At 42.8% G+C, this 15,871-nt stretch overlaps 8 protein-coding genes across 8 annotated transcripts; 4 read left to right on the forward strand and 4 right to left on the reverse strand.

Annotated features, from left to right (window-relative positions):
• Window positions 1-165: 165 nt before the first annotated feature.
• Window positions 166-745, forward strand: FOMMEDRAFT_162024 (uncharacterized protein; the record flags this gene model as incomplete). The annotated part of the gene is made up of 3 exons (XM_007271464.1): window positions 166-207; window positions 302-526; window positions 587-745. 3 exons carry the CDS (start codon window positions 166-168, stop codon window positions 743-745), a joined length of 426 nt encoding a protein of 141 aa, XP_007271526.1.
• Window positions 746-952: 207 nt separating this feature from the next.
• Window positions 953-1,435, forward strand: FOMMEDRAFT_162025 (uncharacterized protein; the record flags this gene model as incomplete). The annotated part of the gene is made up of 2 exons (XM_007271465.1): window positions 953-1,023; window positions 1,075-1,435. The coding sequence occupies 2 exons, from the start codon at window positions 953-955 to the stop codon at window positions 1,433-1,435; spliced, it is 432 nt and encodes a 143-aa protein (XP_007271527.1).
• A 35-nt stretch (window positions 1,436-1,470) lies between these two features.
• Window positions 1,471-1,942, forward strand: FOMMEDRAFT_162026 (uncharacterized protein; the record flags this gene model as incomplete). Its single annotated transcript, XM_007271466.1, has 3 exons — window positions 1,471-1,670; window positions 1,742-1,832; window positions 1,889-1,942. 3 exons carry the CDS (start codon window positions 1,471-1,473, stop codon window positions 1,940-1,942), a joined length of 345 nt encoding a protein of 114 aa, XP_007271528.1.
• Window positions 1,943-2,213: 271 nt separating this feature from the next.
• FOMMEDRAFT_114466 (uncharacterized protein) lies at window positions 2,214-3,378 on the forward strand. The gene is made up of 6 exons (XM_007271467.1): window positions 2,214-2,335; window positions 2,406-2,535; window positions 2,640-2,774; window positions 2,841-2,905; window positions 3,015-3,189; window positions 3,255-3,378. The coding sequence occupies exons 1-6, from the start codon at window positions 2,276-2,278 to the stop codon at window positions 3,269-3,271; spliced, it is 582 nt and encodes a 193-aa protein (XP_007271529.1). The 5' UTR covers window positions 2,214-2,275; the 3' UTR covers window positions 3,272-3,378.
• A 345-nt stretch (window positions 3,379-3,723) lies between these two features.
• FOMMEDRAFT_96980 (fungal hydrophobin) lies at window positions 3,724-4,236 on the reverse strand (the record flags this gene model as incomplete). Its single annotated transcript, XM_007271389.1, has 3 exons — window positions 3,724-3,770; window positions 3,841-3,878; window positions 3,947-4,236. 3 exons carry the CDS (start codon window positions 4,234-4,236, stop codon window positions 3,724-3,726), a joined length of 375 nt encoding a protein of 124 aa, XP_007271451.1.
• Window positions 4,237-5,667: 1,431 nt separating this feature from the next.
• On the reverse strand, window positions 5,668-7,120 carry FOMMEDRAFT_97080 (uncharacterized protein; the record flags this gene model as incomplete). The annotated part of the gene is made up of 6 exons (XM_007271395.1): window positions 5,668-5,826; window positions 5,910-6,146; window positions 6,252-6,486; window positions 6,553-6,624; window positions 6,696-6,825; window positions 6,877-7,120. The coding sequence occupies 6 exons, from the start codon at window positions 7,118-7,120 to the stop codon at window positions 5,668-5,670; spliced, it is 1,077 nt and encodes a 358-aa protein (XP_007271457.1).
• A 1,212-nt stretch (window positions 7,121-8,332) lies between these two features.
• On the reverse strand, window positions 8,333-9,590 carry FOMMEDRAFT_171195 (uncharacterized protein; the record flags this gene model as incomplete). The annotated part of the gene is made up of 2 exons (XM_007271468.1): window positions 9,110-9,590; window positions 8,333-9,036 (listed from the first exon to the last, which is right to left on the reverse strand). Exons 1-2 carry the CDS (start codon window positions 9,405-9,407, stop codon window positions 8,333-8,335), a joined length of 1,002 nt encoding a protein of 333 aa, XP_007271530.1. The 5' UTR covers window positions 9,408-9,590.
• A 548-nt stretch (window positions 9,591-10,138) lies between these two features.
• On the reverse strand, window positions 10,139-11,335 carry FOMMEDRAFT_129594 (mitochondrial glyco protein). The gene is made up of 3 exons (XM_007271469.1): window positions 11,089-11,335; window positions 10,427-11,025; window positions 10,139-10,373 (listed from the first exon to the last, which is right to left on the reverse strand). Exons 1-3 carry the CDS (start codon window positions 11,285-11,287, stop codon window positions 10,326-10,328), a joined length of 846 nt encoding a protein of 281 aa, XP_007271531.1. The 5' UTR covers window positions 11,288-11,335; the 3' UTR covers window positions 10,139-10,325.
• Between the last annotated feature and the right edge of the window lie 4,536 nt (window positions 11,336-15,871).

A 15,871-nucleotide genomic window follows, 5' to 3' on the forward strand; every position in this document is an offset into this window, starting at 1 on the left:
GCAAGTCGTTCACAGTTCAGACTCCGCTGACGCGATATAAAGGCGGTGAAGGGTGTCGCTTTGCTCTTCCTCTCGACCATCATCTACGACCCGCGCTGCACCAGTCTCATTTCAAGACCTCTACCGCTTTCCACTCAAAGTAACTTTTCTTTGCTTAATTAAGACATGGACAAGGCTCTCGACGATGTTGGTATTGTCTCTGCTCTCGTGTTGGACACGCGCCGCTCAACTTGGCGGTGGTGGTGATTGCTTTTGTCATTGACTCACGATCAACCTTTCTTTCGCAATTTGTCTTCTCAAGATTGTCCAGGCGTCGCGTACTGGCAGAAGGGGTGCCGGCCGTCGTCCGAACCGCAGCGCCCGCGCGAAAATCCTTGGAAACACAAGTACGACCGCAGCAAAGACAGCCGCGAAAAAGGCTGCTGCGGGCACACAGGTCGCCGGAAAAGTCGTGACTCCTCAGCAGACTGCAGAGAAGATCATGGTTTCTGGGCTTCCGGCTGATGTCAACGAGCAACAAATTAAGGTTAGTTGGTTTTCACGCAGAAAATCTGGGCGACGTGCTGACTCATCTACTCCTTTGCAGGAACTTTTCACGACGACTGTTGGTCCTCTTAAAGATGTTCAGCTACACTTTAACCCGCAAGGCAAATGGAACGGTACTGCGACTGTCCTATTTTCCCGCAAGGGTGACGGTACCAAGGCATACGAGCAATACAACAATCGACTTATCGACGGCAGTTAGTGTCTTTTCCCTCACATCCTACTTCGTATGGTTTTCGACAGACAATATTGTTTCGTTCGTCGCGGTATGATCGATCGTAACCTGACCTGGACGAGTTGGCGCTGTCCTTGAGATGCATGTTCGATTTACCCTTTTCAGAAGGCAGGCACAAAATCCCTACTGTGGAGGATATGACTGCTCGGTGGCTGGCACACGAAGCCAACGAGCATGTCGAGTCGTCTGCGAGATCCCTTCGCCTGGCCAGCGTTGGTTGATCCGCATAATGACGACTCTCCTTCGTCCGCTCAGCCTTGACTTTGCTTCAGGTCGGCTGATTCAGCGTGATCCAGTAGCTGGTTGGTTGACGCCAGTAATTCTGCTCTCCAGAGGAACCAACGTCTATCCGTTACTCCTTGGATTGAAGCCGTGAATTTTCTACTGCGTCTTCCGGTAATTCCAGGCAGCACCATTGAATGTTTGATGGTTAAGCAATTGGTCTATGATCTGTCGGCGTTGAGTCTTTATCTTGATGCTGATGACCTGTTACGACCGTTTTCTTGTCACCGCATCAATGCGTCGAGCGGATTAGTGTCTAGAGTTGCAGGAGCCTGGTTAACACTCCTGTGCAGTAAGAAGCTGTTGACGGATCTGGTAACGGATGAACGATGCGCGATTGTTCCTTTTTCCATCTGCGTTGCCCGGTCATCATGATGACTCAACTGATCAATGCTCTCCCTTCTTTTCGCATGCCACATCACTCTACGTTCCCCTCCGACCATCGAACCGCATCGCCCATCTCCGTGACGCTCTTTCTGCCATCAGAGAGGCCTATGAAGATTGAATTGATCTTTGATCCGTCAAAGGTCCCTCCACCACCGCTCGCCTCGCGTGTGGCACCTGCAGCAAAGTCTGCTGCTGGTGGTGCTCGCATGGAGGGCGTTCAGAGGTTTGTCCCTGTGTTGGTCGCGTAATGGATGGTAATTGACGGGTTTGCGCTCTGCTCGATTAATTTTCAAGGACTGGAGGACGTCCGAGACGCGCGCGGGGAACAAGGACAAAAAATCAGCGACCGCAAAAGACTGTCGAAGATCTCGATGCCGAGATGGAGGTTTGTGCCGTTTCTTGCTGTCAGCATCGCAAATGCTAATGCAGTAAATCATGCAGGACTACACTGCAGCTTCGAATGCGCCTGCGGCAGTTCCTGCTCCTGCAGCTTAGGAAGGCTGATAATATGCATAGTTTTGTCTGACAATGTTTCCGGTTTCTGTTTCTGTTTTCTCGCGACAATTGTTTCTTGTCTGTCTCTTGCATTAGTATAATGTTTATTATGATTTCTCTGCGCCCGTCTGCGAAAAATATATCGATTCAATTTTGACATGTGCAACCGTGAGAATAGTGCCGGGTCACGGGACCCGATGAGTGATCGACGCATTCTTTAACCCAGTCGCTGATGCTATTGCTCCTGTGTTCTCAACTTCAAACATGTCGCGTGGGGGAAGAGGTGGTGGACGAGGCGGTAGAGGAGGTTTCAGTGCAAGCAGCCTCCCACCAATGGGCCTTACCTTCACAGACATCCAGAGTATGTCGCGCGAGCAGGGCGAGCTCTATCCAGTGAGTCTGCACATGTCACCAATTTTATACCAGATTCTGTCAGAATCTGATACACGACGGAGACAAGTAGACCATGGATCCGTTTCCTGAGATGACTGCATCGACAGATGAAGAAAAGAAGATCTGTGCATTGCAAAATGGGTTCGTTGACAGGTTGAGGTCGTCGAAATACTATCTGGTGGAGGTGAAGAAGTCTGATGGTAAGTTTTACTTTTGACCTTGATTCTTGCTTCTTCTGCGTTTATTTTATTTTTTATTGGTGTACCTTGCGTTAGGTTTCGATGCTAATGTTCCTGTACTACAGATCTTCCCCGATATTCAGACAAATATCGTCCTTCTCCCGCTGCTCAGCCAACGCTGAAGCGGAAAGACCTCCATCAGCCGTTCTTCCCTCAAGAGATATTCGAGGATTATTTTAATCCGAAGAGGAGAAAGAAACGTACTTTCTTCAAAAAAAGTTCATTCATATGGATGGATCAGCACTGAAAATGGAGATGATTTACAGAAAAGAAAACTACTGGAAAAAAAGTCAAGTTGGACGAAATCGCTGCTGAGGGTGATGACGAGCAGGTATATTACTTAATCATCGTCCTCTTCAAACTAAATATCGCCACACTAATCGTCCTTTTTCTTAATCCTTTTTCTTATTTTGCTCTTTTTCTAAACGTTTTTTAAATAGGAAACCACGTCAGACAAACACTCCTCAGCAGGATCAGAGGCCGGAGAAAATGGCTCGGACTACGACGTCGACGAGGAGTACGATGATAATGATTATGTGGAGAATTACTTTGATAATGGGGAAGGTGATGATTTAGATGATTTGGGTGATGGGGGTGCAGGTGGAGATGGTGGTGGTAAGTTCCATTCTCTCCTTGTCTTGCCTGTTCGCACTTTGATTGATCTTGCTAACTTTGTGTAGGTGGTGACTATGACTGAACATAGTGAAAAACGTATTTTCGATCGGGCGTCCTCGACAATGTACAGTATAGCTGTTTTACTTAACGCGGGACACTGTGTACAACTCGAACCTGTGAAAAAAAGGGGAGGTGAGTCAAGTGAGTTCGTACACATCATAGTCGTTTTGTGTGAATCCTTCTATCCTATTCATACATTCAAGATAATTGGTTTGCAGGCAAGTGGTTAGGTTATCAAACACATGGGCGAAAACTTCGTATAAACTTATCCTTTTGCAGCAAATACCTTGGTCTCAACTTGGAACAAAAGTTAGACATGCTGCACATTAATTATCATTTCATCAAAGGACCCCGACAGAACCAATCACATAACAGACAAATCCCTGTATCAAAGTTACCCTTTATAAGTGAACATAACATCTCTCCTTCGACAAGCAGATTATCGACAGTTCAGTAGCTTCATTCTTGAAGCGTTTAGAGGCCGAGGTTGATCGGAGTGCAACCAATCGCGATCAAGCCATCTAGAAAAAGAGTGGTGTTAGAAAACAAAGTTGCGTAGTAGGAAAGACAGAGGAAAAATTAATCATTTACTGAAGTTGTTGTTCTGGCAGCAGACAGGCTGAGCAGAGCTGAAATAACGCACAACGTCAGTACAAACGTACTATTTGGTAGCCTTTTTTTTTAAAATTCTACATACCAGCTATTGCCTCCAGCACCAATGACGCTGATTGGAGTGCAAGTAAGACCAACAAGGACGTCAAGGTCCGAAAGAACAATGCCCAAGAGGCCGAGGAGCGTCGTAACAGCGGGGTCACTAGCGGATTGAACAGAGTTGCAGCACTGAATATGACCGGTGTAGCATTGGCTCGCAGGCTGGGTTGTCGTCGGAACTGCAGTCACAGTGACAGTCTTCGTGGGGTTAGCCCAGGGCGTGGCGACCGCAAGGAGCGGGAGAGCGAAGAGAGAAGTGTACTTTGCGAAGCGCATTGTTGCAAGTCGAAGGAGAATCTTGAGAAGCGATGGGTAGTCGAGAAATCGGTAGTTGAGTGACTGAGAAGAACTATCGGAAGACAGCCCAGCTTTTATAGAGCAGAGCACGGTCCGTGAGCGATGAGCAAGGCACAACATTACACTGTGCCTTGGCCCTCAAGCATGCTTTATGTTACTTTTTTGAGATTCCGACATTGGAACCTTGCAACAGCGGAAGAGATTGACAGTCATAGACGTCATTTATCAATGACTTTGTTTGCTCCCGTTGACAAGAGACAACATCTTATCATTAAGACTAATGCTTTTGAAGATATACGAGCATGTCACCGCGCTATTGGTGAGAATCCTAATTCACTCACTACATATCGGACCAGTTGTCCAGACATTCAAGCCGAATAACGTCGGAACCATCACCGAACAAGCGGTCCAGGTACGCAAATGTCGAGGTGATCGAGAAACGTGCCACAGCAATATGTTGATACGCGCGCTTATGCTTATCAGAGCACTCAGCCACTGATTAATCCTATTGAGTATGAGGGACAGTTTTGATCCTTCTGAATAATCTATGCGGGAAAACGTACCGATGGTACTCACACTATTGTTACTGTAAAATGTAGTGGCTCTTGCCTCAATGAAATTTGCTTTACATCGGCCCGGTCCACAGGAACAGAACAGGGCAAAAGAGCAAGGACCCGAAGGTGCGACAAATTGACGTTTAAGTTAACGCCACCGAGTAACATGGCAAGAGTATATAATTAACCATGATGGACAAGCTGCTTGCAAAACGTTCCATCTCCGCAACTCTGCAAATCCACGTTTCAAGGGATGAGAACCTGTCCGGTATGCAATGGAAGCCTGGTGCACATACCAAAGATGACAGACGCACGATGCCTAGTTGGAGTAAACGCGCCACTAGCACATGTACCAGGGACAAGAACTGAGCATAAAGCCGATACATAGGTGTCAATGAGGTCAAGCCCAAAGAGCGGAAGCAAACCGATCGGTCGAAAAAGATCGTGCCTCAAATGGGCTGAAAGACAAAGGCATTTCCCGATTGCAGAAGTGCAAATGTGTGCATTGACTCCTATGACGAGAGGTGCCAAAACGCAGGACTGGGCTCCGCATGCAACACGTGTAGATGCTCCGTTGAAGAGTCATAGGTTAACGCCACATTCAAGCACTCATCTCCTTGACAAGTTCGTTGGGAACTTGTCATCAACGGGCGCGTATGCCGGATGAAAAGAGCAGCATTTGAAAAAGAGCGGGGACCTTATCCAGGGGGGGGAGACTATACAGACAAACTTATGAGCTAAGCAACACCTCGGATCTCAACACAGCATCGCTTGGAAGAAAGCAGGAACCACTCAGAACTTAGCTCAACCATAGAAAATGCTATTGATTCTCGAAGGCGGAAATACAATGCTAGTATTACCTTTCCTTTTTCCGTGCATACACATTGTGTGCGCATATAAACAGTGGGATGCATGCCTCGCGGAGTTCCTGGGAGGCCTGACCTATGAGTGAACTGACAAGTTCTTCTGGTACTCCTGTGCTAAGTAGCAGGGGACGTGCGGATTCCATGAATGACTGCCAGAAAGAAACGTTAGTGATCATAAGTGGTACCCTCGGGAGCCACCCACAATAAAACATTCGCCAGCTTCCTTACCGACCCAGCGAAGATTCTCAAGATCATCTGACGACATAGTACTGAAAGCAGGATGCCCCCAGGCATCCTCGTCGCGCAGCCAATCGCCACAAGGGATCCAGATATCGCGGTACACAACGTCTTCAAATGAGCAATGTTCGGATATCCAGAGGTGCAACAACGAGGCTGCATCCACATGAGAACCTCGTTTGAACATGGCCTGACGAATTAGAGCAATGATGCGTGCCGAGAAAGGCACTGGCTCAGAAGACACAGTTGCCATTGGGGTACGGGGAACAGAACTTGAACGAGCCGTGCCGCAGCGATTCCAGCCTTCGGGTGGAATTATAGGTCCCCATATTTCGACCATGGTAGGGACAAGAACTCGCTTCTCAATATCGAATACCCGCAAATCGAACTCCAAGAACTCTGCAAGCCCGCAGGACCGAAGTGCAAGAACCGTATCATCGATTAGGCGATAATAGTCTTTGATCCCAGGGGATAGACATCGCACGTGTACAACGTCAAACTGCCCTGCAAAGTGCTCTAGCCCAAGGCTAATGTCATCGATTTCAAATCGAAAGTTTGGTGGAATTCGAGCGCTTGAGTAATTACCAGAGATGCATTTAGATAGGAATATAAAAGCCCGGAACGAAAGGAAATTTTACCTCGCCGGAAGAGGAACAAGATCGACGGCTGTGCAACAGACATGAGGAAATGCAGATGCGACTTCAAGTAACCTGTACTAACAATAAATTAACATTATAGTTGCAGCCGTTAAATTCGATATCGAAAATATTTCGAAACGGACCAAGTACCCGAACCACAGCCGAGATCAAGACATGTTTTCGGATTGGAAGAATCGTGATCGTCTGCAAGTACCTCGTAAAATGGCGGCACGTATTCCCCAGCAAGCACTTTGAGAAGACGATGCCATTTGTCTTTGGGATCCTTAGCTAATCAGATTACCTAATACAACCAGAAAGGCTCACCTTGCCGTTGATGTTCTTCCTCGTCTGACGGGAACTTGTAAACATTAGAATGGGAATTTACTCTTCGACCATGTTCACAGTAAACAGCTCGTTCTTTAATCGAATCACTTAAACTAAAAAGCGAGGGCTGTGGGGAAAGCGAAGATAGTTCGGGGTCGAATGCGACGACAATTCCCGGGTCAGGGCTTTCGGGCACTGGAGGTACACTAATCCTTTCCGACTCCGAGTCGTTATCCGCTTCCATTGAACGACGAGGTACGGCTGTAGAGGATTCGGAGAGGGTCAAGCGAGCTAAGCAATACTCGACAGCACATTCATCCCCCCGGACAGCATTGTAGGTTCTGCTGGATGAGAGAGGACTTAGAGAAGACATAGAGGGGCAAGGGGACCGAACAGCCACGCATCAGTGCTTCTATAGAAGTAGGCCAAGGAGAGGTTGAGACTATTGGATTTAGACACATGAGGTTTTTGAGAGCTAAGCTACTCTAAGGTCATTCCGATTGTCCGAGTCGGTCCCATGTTTAGCATATCTAGTCACGTGAATAACCTTTGTAGGCGCACATATGTCCCATTATAGGGACTGGCGCGGATAGAGCTTACCGCGGTTTCGCACTGCGGATGATAATTTCCCACGGATACCATACCGCGGATGAAATTCTCACGGTTACCGCGGTTACTGCAGATCCGCAAAATACTACGAAGCTAACTTTGAAAGGTAGCAAGTTCTCACAATGACTTGTATGTAATTAGTGTAAAGCATCACATTTGTGACTAAAGTCACACCATCAAACACATTTAGTAACCCTTTTCTTTTTAACCGTGCTAAGCGTCCAACCGCGGTTTCTGCGGTTACCGTGGGAATTTCATCCGCGGATGGCTCTATCCGCGGTACGGATTGCGGATTTCTGCGGCGGTAACCGTGCCAGTCCCTATCCCATTACTATTAATATTATATTCCAATACATCCTTATTTTTATTCTTCATAATTCTGTATTCTAAATTAGCTCCAATAGTCCCAATAATAATGATGTCATAATATGATAAAGGATAGTGTGACAGTGATACTGATAGTGTAAATGAACGTCGTTGTACATGCTTCTCTAGCTTCTAAAATGTGGTGGTAATAGTAGTAGATGTAGCATCGCCCTGATAGATCCATTCTCACAGTTTGTAGTAGTATAATTTTGTTAGTTTTGTTTTGGGGTTTCGATGCTTTCTATTGTTTGTTGTGGTTTGATCTTCCCCCTCTCTCCGTCCCTAAGTCCGAGTCAAAATCCATCTCCTATTGCTAGTCTACATCTAAAACTACACTGCCCTCTTGTTCTCTTGCTCTCCTGTACTCCCGCCCTTTGCTCTCCTGTTGTCCTAAACTCTCCTTCTTCCCCTTCTATTCAACACATCATGATTCGTAACGACGTAAAAAGGAAAACGTTGAATGAAAGGTGCAAAGTGCTTCCTACGCGGCGACAGCAGCCTGCGGCGCCCTCCACGAGCTAACCCCAGTTATATTTTCCAGGTTCCGGTGTCTGTGCGGGAGACGTGCGCGATTACGGGTGCGCTTGGGCCAGGCAGAATTTGCGTCTGCAGTCGTCTCCTCGTTTGCACCAGCATTTTGCGCATCCGAATCGGGAGCGCCAACGACGCTGGAAATGGAAGGAGCAGCAACAGCGTCAGCAGGAGCAACATTATTACTAATAACATTGCTTGAAGTACTGTTGCCGCTGCTGCTTCCCCGATTCAGGTTTGGGCGGCGTCGGTCACGTCTTCGGTTTGGTTGTTGTGCATTTGACGCAACAGTGTTCTTTGATGGGTAGTAGTATCTCGGAGAAGTTTGCGCGAGAGGGTGTGCATGTCCTCCCTGGGCACCAGCAACACGTGTTTGCACCGACATCGGCGAGTGCACCATCGTATTGTTGAGGGCGAAGTTTGCGTTGCCGTCGATACTGGAGCTACGAGACATCGCAAGAGCTCGTGCGACTCCGTCCCCACGTGCACGTAGGATACGCGGATGCGCCGTGATGAGCGTGGGTGTCACTATGGGTCGAAGGGAAGTGATGACGAGCGACGATGGTGCGAGCGCGAGGAGTTCGTCCCGTGTGTACACACCCGCATGGGGCTTCGGAGGAGAATCAGAATTAGTATTCTGATATTGTGTGCTATCTGGAAAGATTGACAGTTCGGCGTTAGGGTTGAAGTCGAAGACTGAGACGGAAAGGCGAGGCGGGGAACGTACGATACGAAGCGGGGAGCGCAAACTTCGCAGAGCGCGGTGGAGACGATGCGCTACCGAGTGCCGAGGAGCTTGAGTTCGAGCCGCGACGACGATGGACGGGAATGTAGACACCCGCAGGAGTCCATGTACTATTCTCCGAGACGCAAGAAGCGTCGGAGTAAGATGAGCATGGAGATTCGTTGTCATTCGCAGTCACATTCGTCTGGGCGTTCGACGTAGTGCGGCGGGATGGGATCGCAATAGGCGCAACACCAGCATCATCACTAGCACTAACAGGTTCAGAAGACGCCAAAGACATGTCAAGCTCTTAAACTCTTAAGCTCTCGAAGCAGGGTCGCGCGCTTGAGAGAGACGTAGTCGAAGTAGGATAGAGACCGAACAGCGGAGAGGGGTGCGAAGGACGAGAGGGAAGCTGGAAACCTAGAGATAAACAGAAACGAACCGCCCTAGAGGAAAGGGAGGTGAAACGTGCAGTATGAGCTTTTAATAAACAACTTTGCGGCCTTGCATATATATGCTCGGTGATCCCTCCACATATTTCTCTTTTGGTGGGTAGGAGATAAGACTGCGGAATGTAGCCGGCCAGTGGTCGCAAGAGAATTGCGTGGCATGATGTAGTGCTTTGCACCGCGCTGCGAGTTTTCCGCTGCGGGGCCGGCCAAACGTCCGTAGAGACGAAACGTACCATGCATCCAGTTATTCAGCCAGCCCGGCCCTTCCTTGACGAGGGTCGGCACATTGTCCGTGCGTGCTTGCGGAGCCGAGAGAAGGCGCGTCGCGTCGCGGACACTCGAGAAGCTTCTGGTTTGTTGTCAGAGATGTGATGACTCACCGGGATGACGTGGCATCTGCACAATTCAACACGTGACGATATGCAAAATTAATCCGCCATATCCTTACGTCATCAATGTCTTGGCTGCAGTAACATTGATATCTTGCGAAGAAATGCCGACTGTTCCGATGTTGCAATGAGAACCAACTGATCAGTCTATGGCAGAGGGCCAGCACAGAGAGAGCAAGTTGATGGGAGCGGTGTGTAAGAACGATACTTGAATTTGGATGAATGATGGTCGTAAGAGCGAAAAATGTCATTACAAGAGATTGTACGCAGAACTACTAGAGCAATAAACATGTGGGTGAGATTTTTGAGCTGAAACCAAAGAAGTTATATCGACGATGGCGTTGAGTTGATAGGCGAGAGACTCAAGCCGAGTACCTAAGCCTCGACGAACTTCTTGATGCTCTCAAGCCAGCGAACGTATTCCTAAAAACAAAACCATGAATAGCAATTTCTAACAAGTTCAAAGAAAAGTATACCGTCTGCTCCTTGTATTCAGCATAATCTGGGATGAACAACGCCATCGACTCATTGATACCCCTCTCATCCAAGTATTTCTCAAACTCGTCTTGTACACCAGCGTCAAGGTTCTCGAAAGTCGGTCCAAGGTACAGTCCACGGCGCTTCCAATCTGCCTCCGCGGTCAGTGCCGTACCAATCTCCTTATCCTGGTAGAAGCTAGCATTCTCAATCAAGAATGCTCCGTCCTGACATAAGGAGTCAACACTCAAAGCGCCGGGCGCATCGCGCTTCGTGATGCTGATCGCAACGCGGATAGGTGTGCTGGTAACAGTATGTGGCTGTGGTTCAGGCGGTTCTTCGCCTTCCTCTAACGCATCCGGATCAAATTCGTGTTCGGGATTTGCGTCGAGGTCGGCGATACTGAACATGATACGAATGTGTTCGTTCCCGAAGGTCCTCTCAAAAGTCACCTCATCTGCACTCGGAGTGTCATTGATTGTCCATACACCCTGGGACTTGAATTCTGTGATGAAGTCCGGAGTACCGGATTGTGCGGTCGCGGCCTCGCGTTCGTATTGCAGCTCTTCGGAGAGCTTTTGGACCAGTGCCATGTCCGCTGTTTTTCACGTTTATTAGATTTTCTTTTTCTCTCGTTCTATAGTAACTGCAATAAACGTACTTGTGCCCTCGCCACGCACATTCCTCGATACAGAAAACTGACGAGCACCAGACGCAGCCCAGACATTCGCGTCTACAGGACGAGCACGAGCAACGGAAGAAAACGCCGAGCGTGCTAAGACAGACGAAGATGAGGACCGCTGAGCCAACGCACGGCTCGTCGTGGTAAGTAGACCTCGTGCAGAGCGAAGGGCAGACATAATGTATCTTTTTTTCAAATTGACTTTGATGAGAGGAAAATGAGAAGGAAGAGGAATAGAAACGAAAGACGTGACAGAAAGGAAAAGCACGGATCGTAACTTTTCTTCTTGAACACCAGATTTGGCAAGCGATCTCCCACGCCCACTTACAAGGTTTAAAAAAGTACATGTCATAAAAAATGATACCGTACACATTGCACTACATACCGCACACAAGTCGTTGGCAGTATTAGCGATCTCATATCCTCGCCTTTCCGTACACTTTTCGCCTTTGTTTTCATTCCTTCGCCTATCTAATCGGATTTTGACTCACCATTCATTTCAATACTCGTAGTAGTTTATTAGAAGCTACCGACAAATGTTTGCTTTGTTGATTTGCACTGTAGTTCCTAATACTCTGAACGCACAACTTGAATTATTAATTTAACAGGTCAGGAATTATTGAACTATCCAACTGGACTTCGTTTGAGCGGCGGCTAAAAGCAGGAACATAGCTCACTAGCTTCCATATCAATAACATTGCTGTCATCATACTATATTAATTTGACGGGACAGAAACGCAGGCTAGACATCCGTTGCAGTACAAGCCATTGGTGTCTACTAAACAGCACTACAGTCTTATCTACCACTAACTAGTTCCATTAACCTATTTTTGCTCTAAAGTGTTTGTACAAGTTAACAATTGAGTTCTACTAATAAAAAAGAGGTGAAAATAGTATTCTTACCTGTTGCAGCCTCAATTTTCTGACAAATTTTAGTCCAGGATCCAAGAGCAGTCTGTTCTGACGCTGTTAATAGAGTTTCGTCCTTACCATCTGCAGTGTCCTTGACTTTTGACAGTATTTATTTGTTAGCCATTAATAGATTTACAGGATGAGAGGCTTGCTTACCTGCAACTGTGGATCCCTGTTAAACAAGTTTGATATTCGAATCATTGCTTCTTCCCAAGGCTTTCTTATCTGGGGTGTGTTGTGCGTTAAAGTTATCTATAACTTATACAGTACAATCCGAAGGATACATACACTCCTTAAGTGCATCTGTTGCTGCTTGCTTCGGATCTGTGGCAAGGGCTCCTCTTCTGTCGCTCATTCTTTGTGTTTCTTATTGCCTTCTAGTTATTGCTAAATGCTATGTGAGAATAACTGCTGTAACTTAGAGCTGTCTTCAAATGATGAGGAAAACCTTGCTCAAGACCTGCCTCTTTTTATATTGAAGGACTGTTCCTATAGCTACTGGTTGTGTAACACAAAGTACACTATAGTCATATCTAAATTTACACATACAGAATCATGATAGTCTATTGATCTAGACATCACGACTTCTCAAGCTATATTAGATTCCTGTTGCTACACTAATAGTAACTGTTTCACACTATTAGTATTAGCTTTGTGGTTTTTCTGAGTCCTACCAGAATGACACCTTTCCATATTCTATAAAGCCTCAGTCATTTTTATTGCAAACAGGAGCTAATTCTGTTTGATGAAACATTTAGTTGCTTCTACTACACAAATGGGGAATTACTATAATGTCAGTTATCTCTACTTTATTATCAAGTGTTTCATACCTTTCTTACAAAGAATTGTACTTACACCTGTTTTAGCACAATCACAGTTAGTACAAGTAGTAGTATACTATTTAGAAATGGTCTAGACTAAGGTACAGTATTAGATTCAAGGGAGTAATATTTTTAGACAAGTTTGCAATTTTGATACAAACAGTATTCCCAGGTTTAGAGCCCTGTAGAATTGATTTTCTCTTGATAGGTTTTTAGTGAATAATAAATTACACTATATTAGACATGTTCTTTGTATTTATCATGACTCATTACTATTGTATTAGACTGCTCATACATACATATATAAATATGCTATTCTGACAATCAAATAAAAAGTTAATACAGAACTCAGAAGTGTTACTTTAGACTAGTCTTAAACTTTGCAATTTGTAATAACATAGTTTTACTTTTATTTAAAGTATATAATATATATATTAGGATTGTTTTAACTGCCTTACTTCTTAGTCTCAACTAGAATAATCCTAGCTTGTTTAGTCTGAGTAGTAACCTGTTTAGAAATAAAGGTAAGAAGAATACTCTAGTAGTAATTAATAGTTTCCTAAATACACTATATTGTATTTATAATAAAAATAGTAAAATTTCAGAGTACTTTTGTTCTAATACTAGTAATCAAAGACTAATGTGTACTAAACAGTACTATAGTCTAATCTAATACAGTCTAGTCTGTTATTTATATTAGTAGCCTTGTTTTGACTTTATAATTATAAATCAATATTTAAACAAGTTTAATATTTAATTGTATTATTAAGAAGAAAGTAGGAAAGAAACATTCTTACTTATTACAGCTTTAATCTGTGTATAAATTACAGACTAGGTATTAGAAGGATTTATATTTAACACTAAGAATAGTACTCTATTATTTTTACCTTAGTATTTTTAACTTTGAGTAATTTTTATTAGTAACTAGAGGAAATAGTAAAAATAAGTATAGTCTATTTATTTATTACTGTAAAAAGCTATTGTGAGTTCTCACTCAAGGCAGGCTTCTAAACAGAAGATTTACTAATATAAAAATCTATACTTGTATTACTTTGTATTCTTAAAATTTCCTTATCTAAAGTATATTATATGTTACAAACTATTAGTAGTTAATACAAACAAATAACATATATATATTGAGTGTATACCTTGTATCTTACTTTCATACTTGAGTGTAAGTATTATGTCTCTTATGTTTTAAATTTTTTTGATAAAATTGTTTTACAAGTAATAAAGATTGTAACTAAGAAAAGTCCTAAAAGTTCACAATTATCTTAGAATAATAACAAGTCTCTGTCTAGAAATATACAGTCATTTTATACTGAATAACTCCTTTCTTATAATATTGTAATATAGTAGAAAAGACTATACAACTAGTCTTAATATTATAACATTTTAAGTTATATAATATTGTATATTACTATACTACTAGTAGAGAAGACTGTCTGTATTGACTTTTGTTAGAATGTGTATTCTTAGGTTATCACACAAGTAATAAGAGTATAGACCCTGATAATAATGTGTATTTAGTTAATAAGTTGTTTGTTTTATATTACTTATCTGTTTGTATGTTTTAAATATTTAAAGTATTATTATCTAGTATCTGATACTTATTGTATATCTGATACATGTCTTGTATTGTGTATTTAATACATGTCTTATAGTTCTGTGTCTGTTCTGTTTGTATGTATATTATTATTTTACTAATACTGTATTATCTGTAATTGTATTATTAATTATAATATATTGTTAACATTTATTTTGGATAAATGTATCATATGTCTCAAAGTATACAAACATCTCACAAATATACACTATTGTAGAGACATGTCTTCTGAAACATACATCTGAGACATACAATATTAGATAGTATATAATACATTAATCTACAGACAATAAAGCTTATTAGAACATACACACAGTTGGCTTGTATTGACACTTACACACTATGAGCAGAGTCTACTGAACCCCTACTAGTGTGACTTACTCTTAGTATTATTACAACCTCAAAACACTAACAGGTTATAAGCCTTACACTCTCTACTCATATCTACATTGTTACTATACTTTTATCTTACCCTCTACAAATGCAACACTTTAAAATCATTGTCTCAGTAATTATGATTTCCCCCTCAGTGGTTATATGTATGATTATATACACTATAATCATTATCTCAAACACTTTAGTGTACTATACACTATAGTATAGATGATTTGATACACTTGATTGTGTTATACTCAATAAGTATTATCAAACTACTCTATTTAATACTGAATCCATTTGATTCTACACATACAATCTATTCTACACATCTACAAACCTTTAGTGCTCCCATCTGAGTATACTAAATGTGAATTGTCTTGTCCTAAAGACTACAATCACTTTATACAATGAGACATACTACAATACTTGTAATCAGAACATACTATCTATGAAGACCTAGACACACCTGTCTGAGCATCCTAAACATGTATTGATTTATTAAAATAACCTCAGACAGACTAGTTGCTTTAAATGTAATGAGTACCCAGTAATACTACATTCAAATGCTGAACTACTTTATCTTACACTACAGAGATGTGTTATAATAATAATATCTCACATTACAGACAAACATTTAATATTATATTAATAATACAAATGTTTAATACTATAAATGAAAGAATAATACTAGCAAAGCATAATAATAATATAAAGAAATACTATTGTAAAAGTACAATCAATCTAATAATGATTAGACAAACAAATAATATGAAAACAAGAGTATAAATGCTACTAAAGCATAATAACTCAAATATAAAAACAATTTCTACTATTACAAACAAACAGTCACAATAAATAACATATATTGTATAGATATACAAACATATACAATGAAATAATAAAATATATTGTATAGATATACAAATATACACATGTATAAAATAATAATAATACATTCAAATGTATAAAACTATTATTTATTACTGCCTTTTTCATAAGTATTGTCACACTTGATGATTCATTATTTTTTGTCACAAAAGTAAAC

This window comes from Fomitiporia mediterranea (assembly GCF_000271605.1).
Source record: "Fomitiporia mediterranea MF3/22 unplaced genomic scaffold FOMMEscaffold_17, whole genome shotgun sequence".
Taxonomy (NCBI): Eukaryota; Fungi; Basidiomycota; class Agaricomycetes; order Hymenochaetales; family Hymenochaetaceae; genus Fomitiporia; species Fomitiporia mediterranea.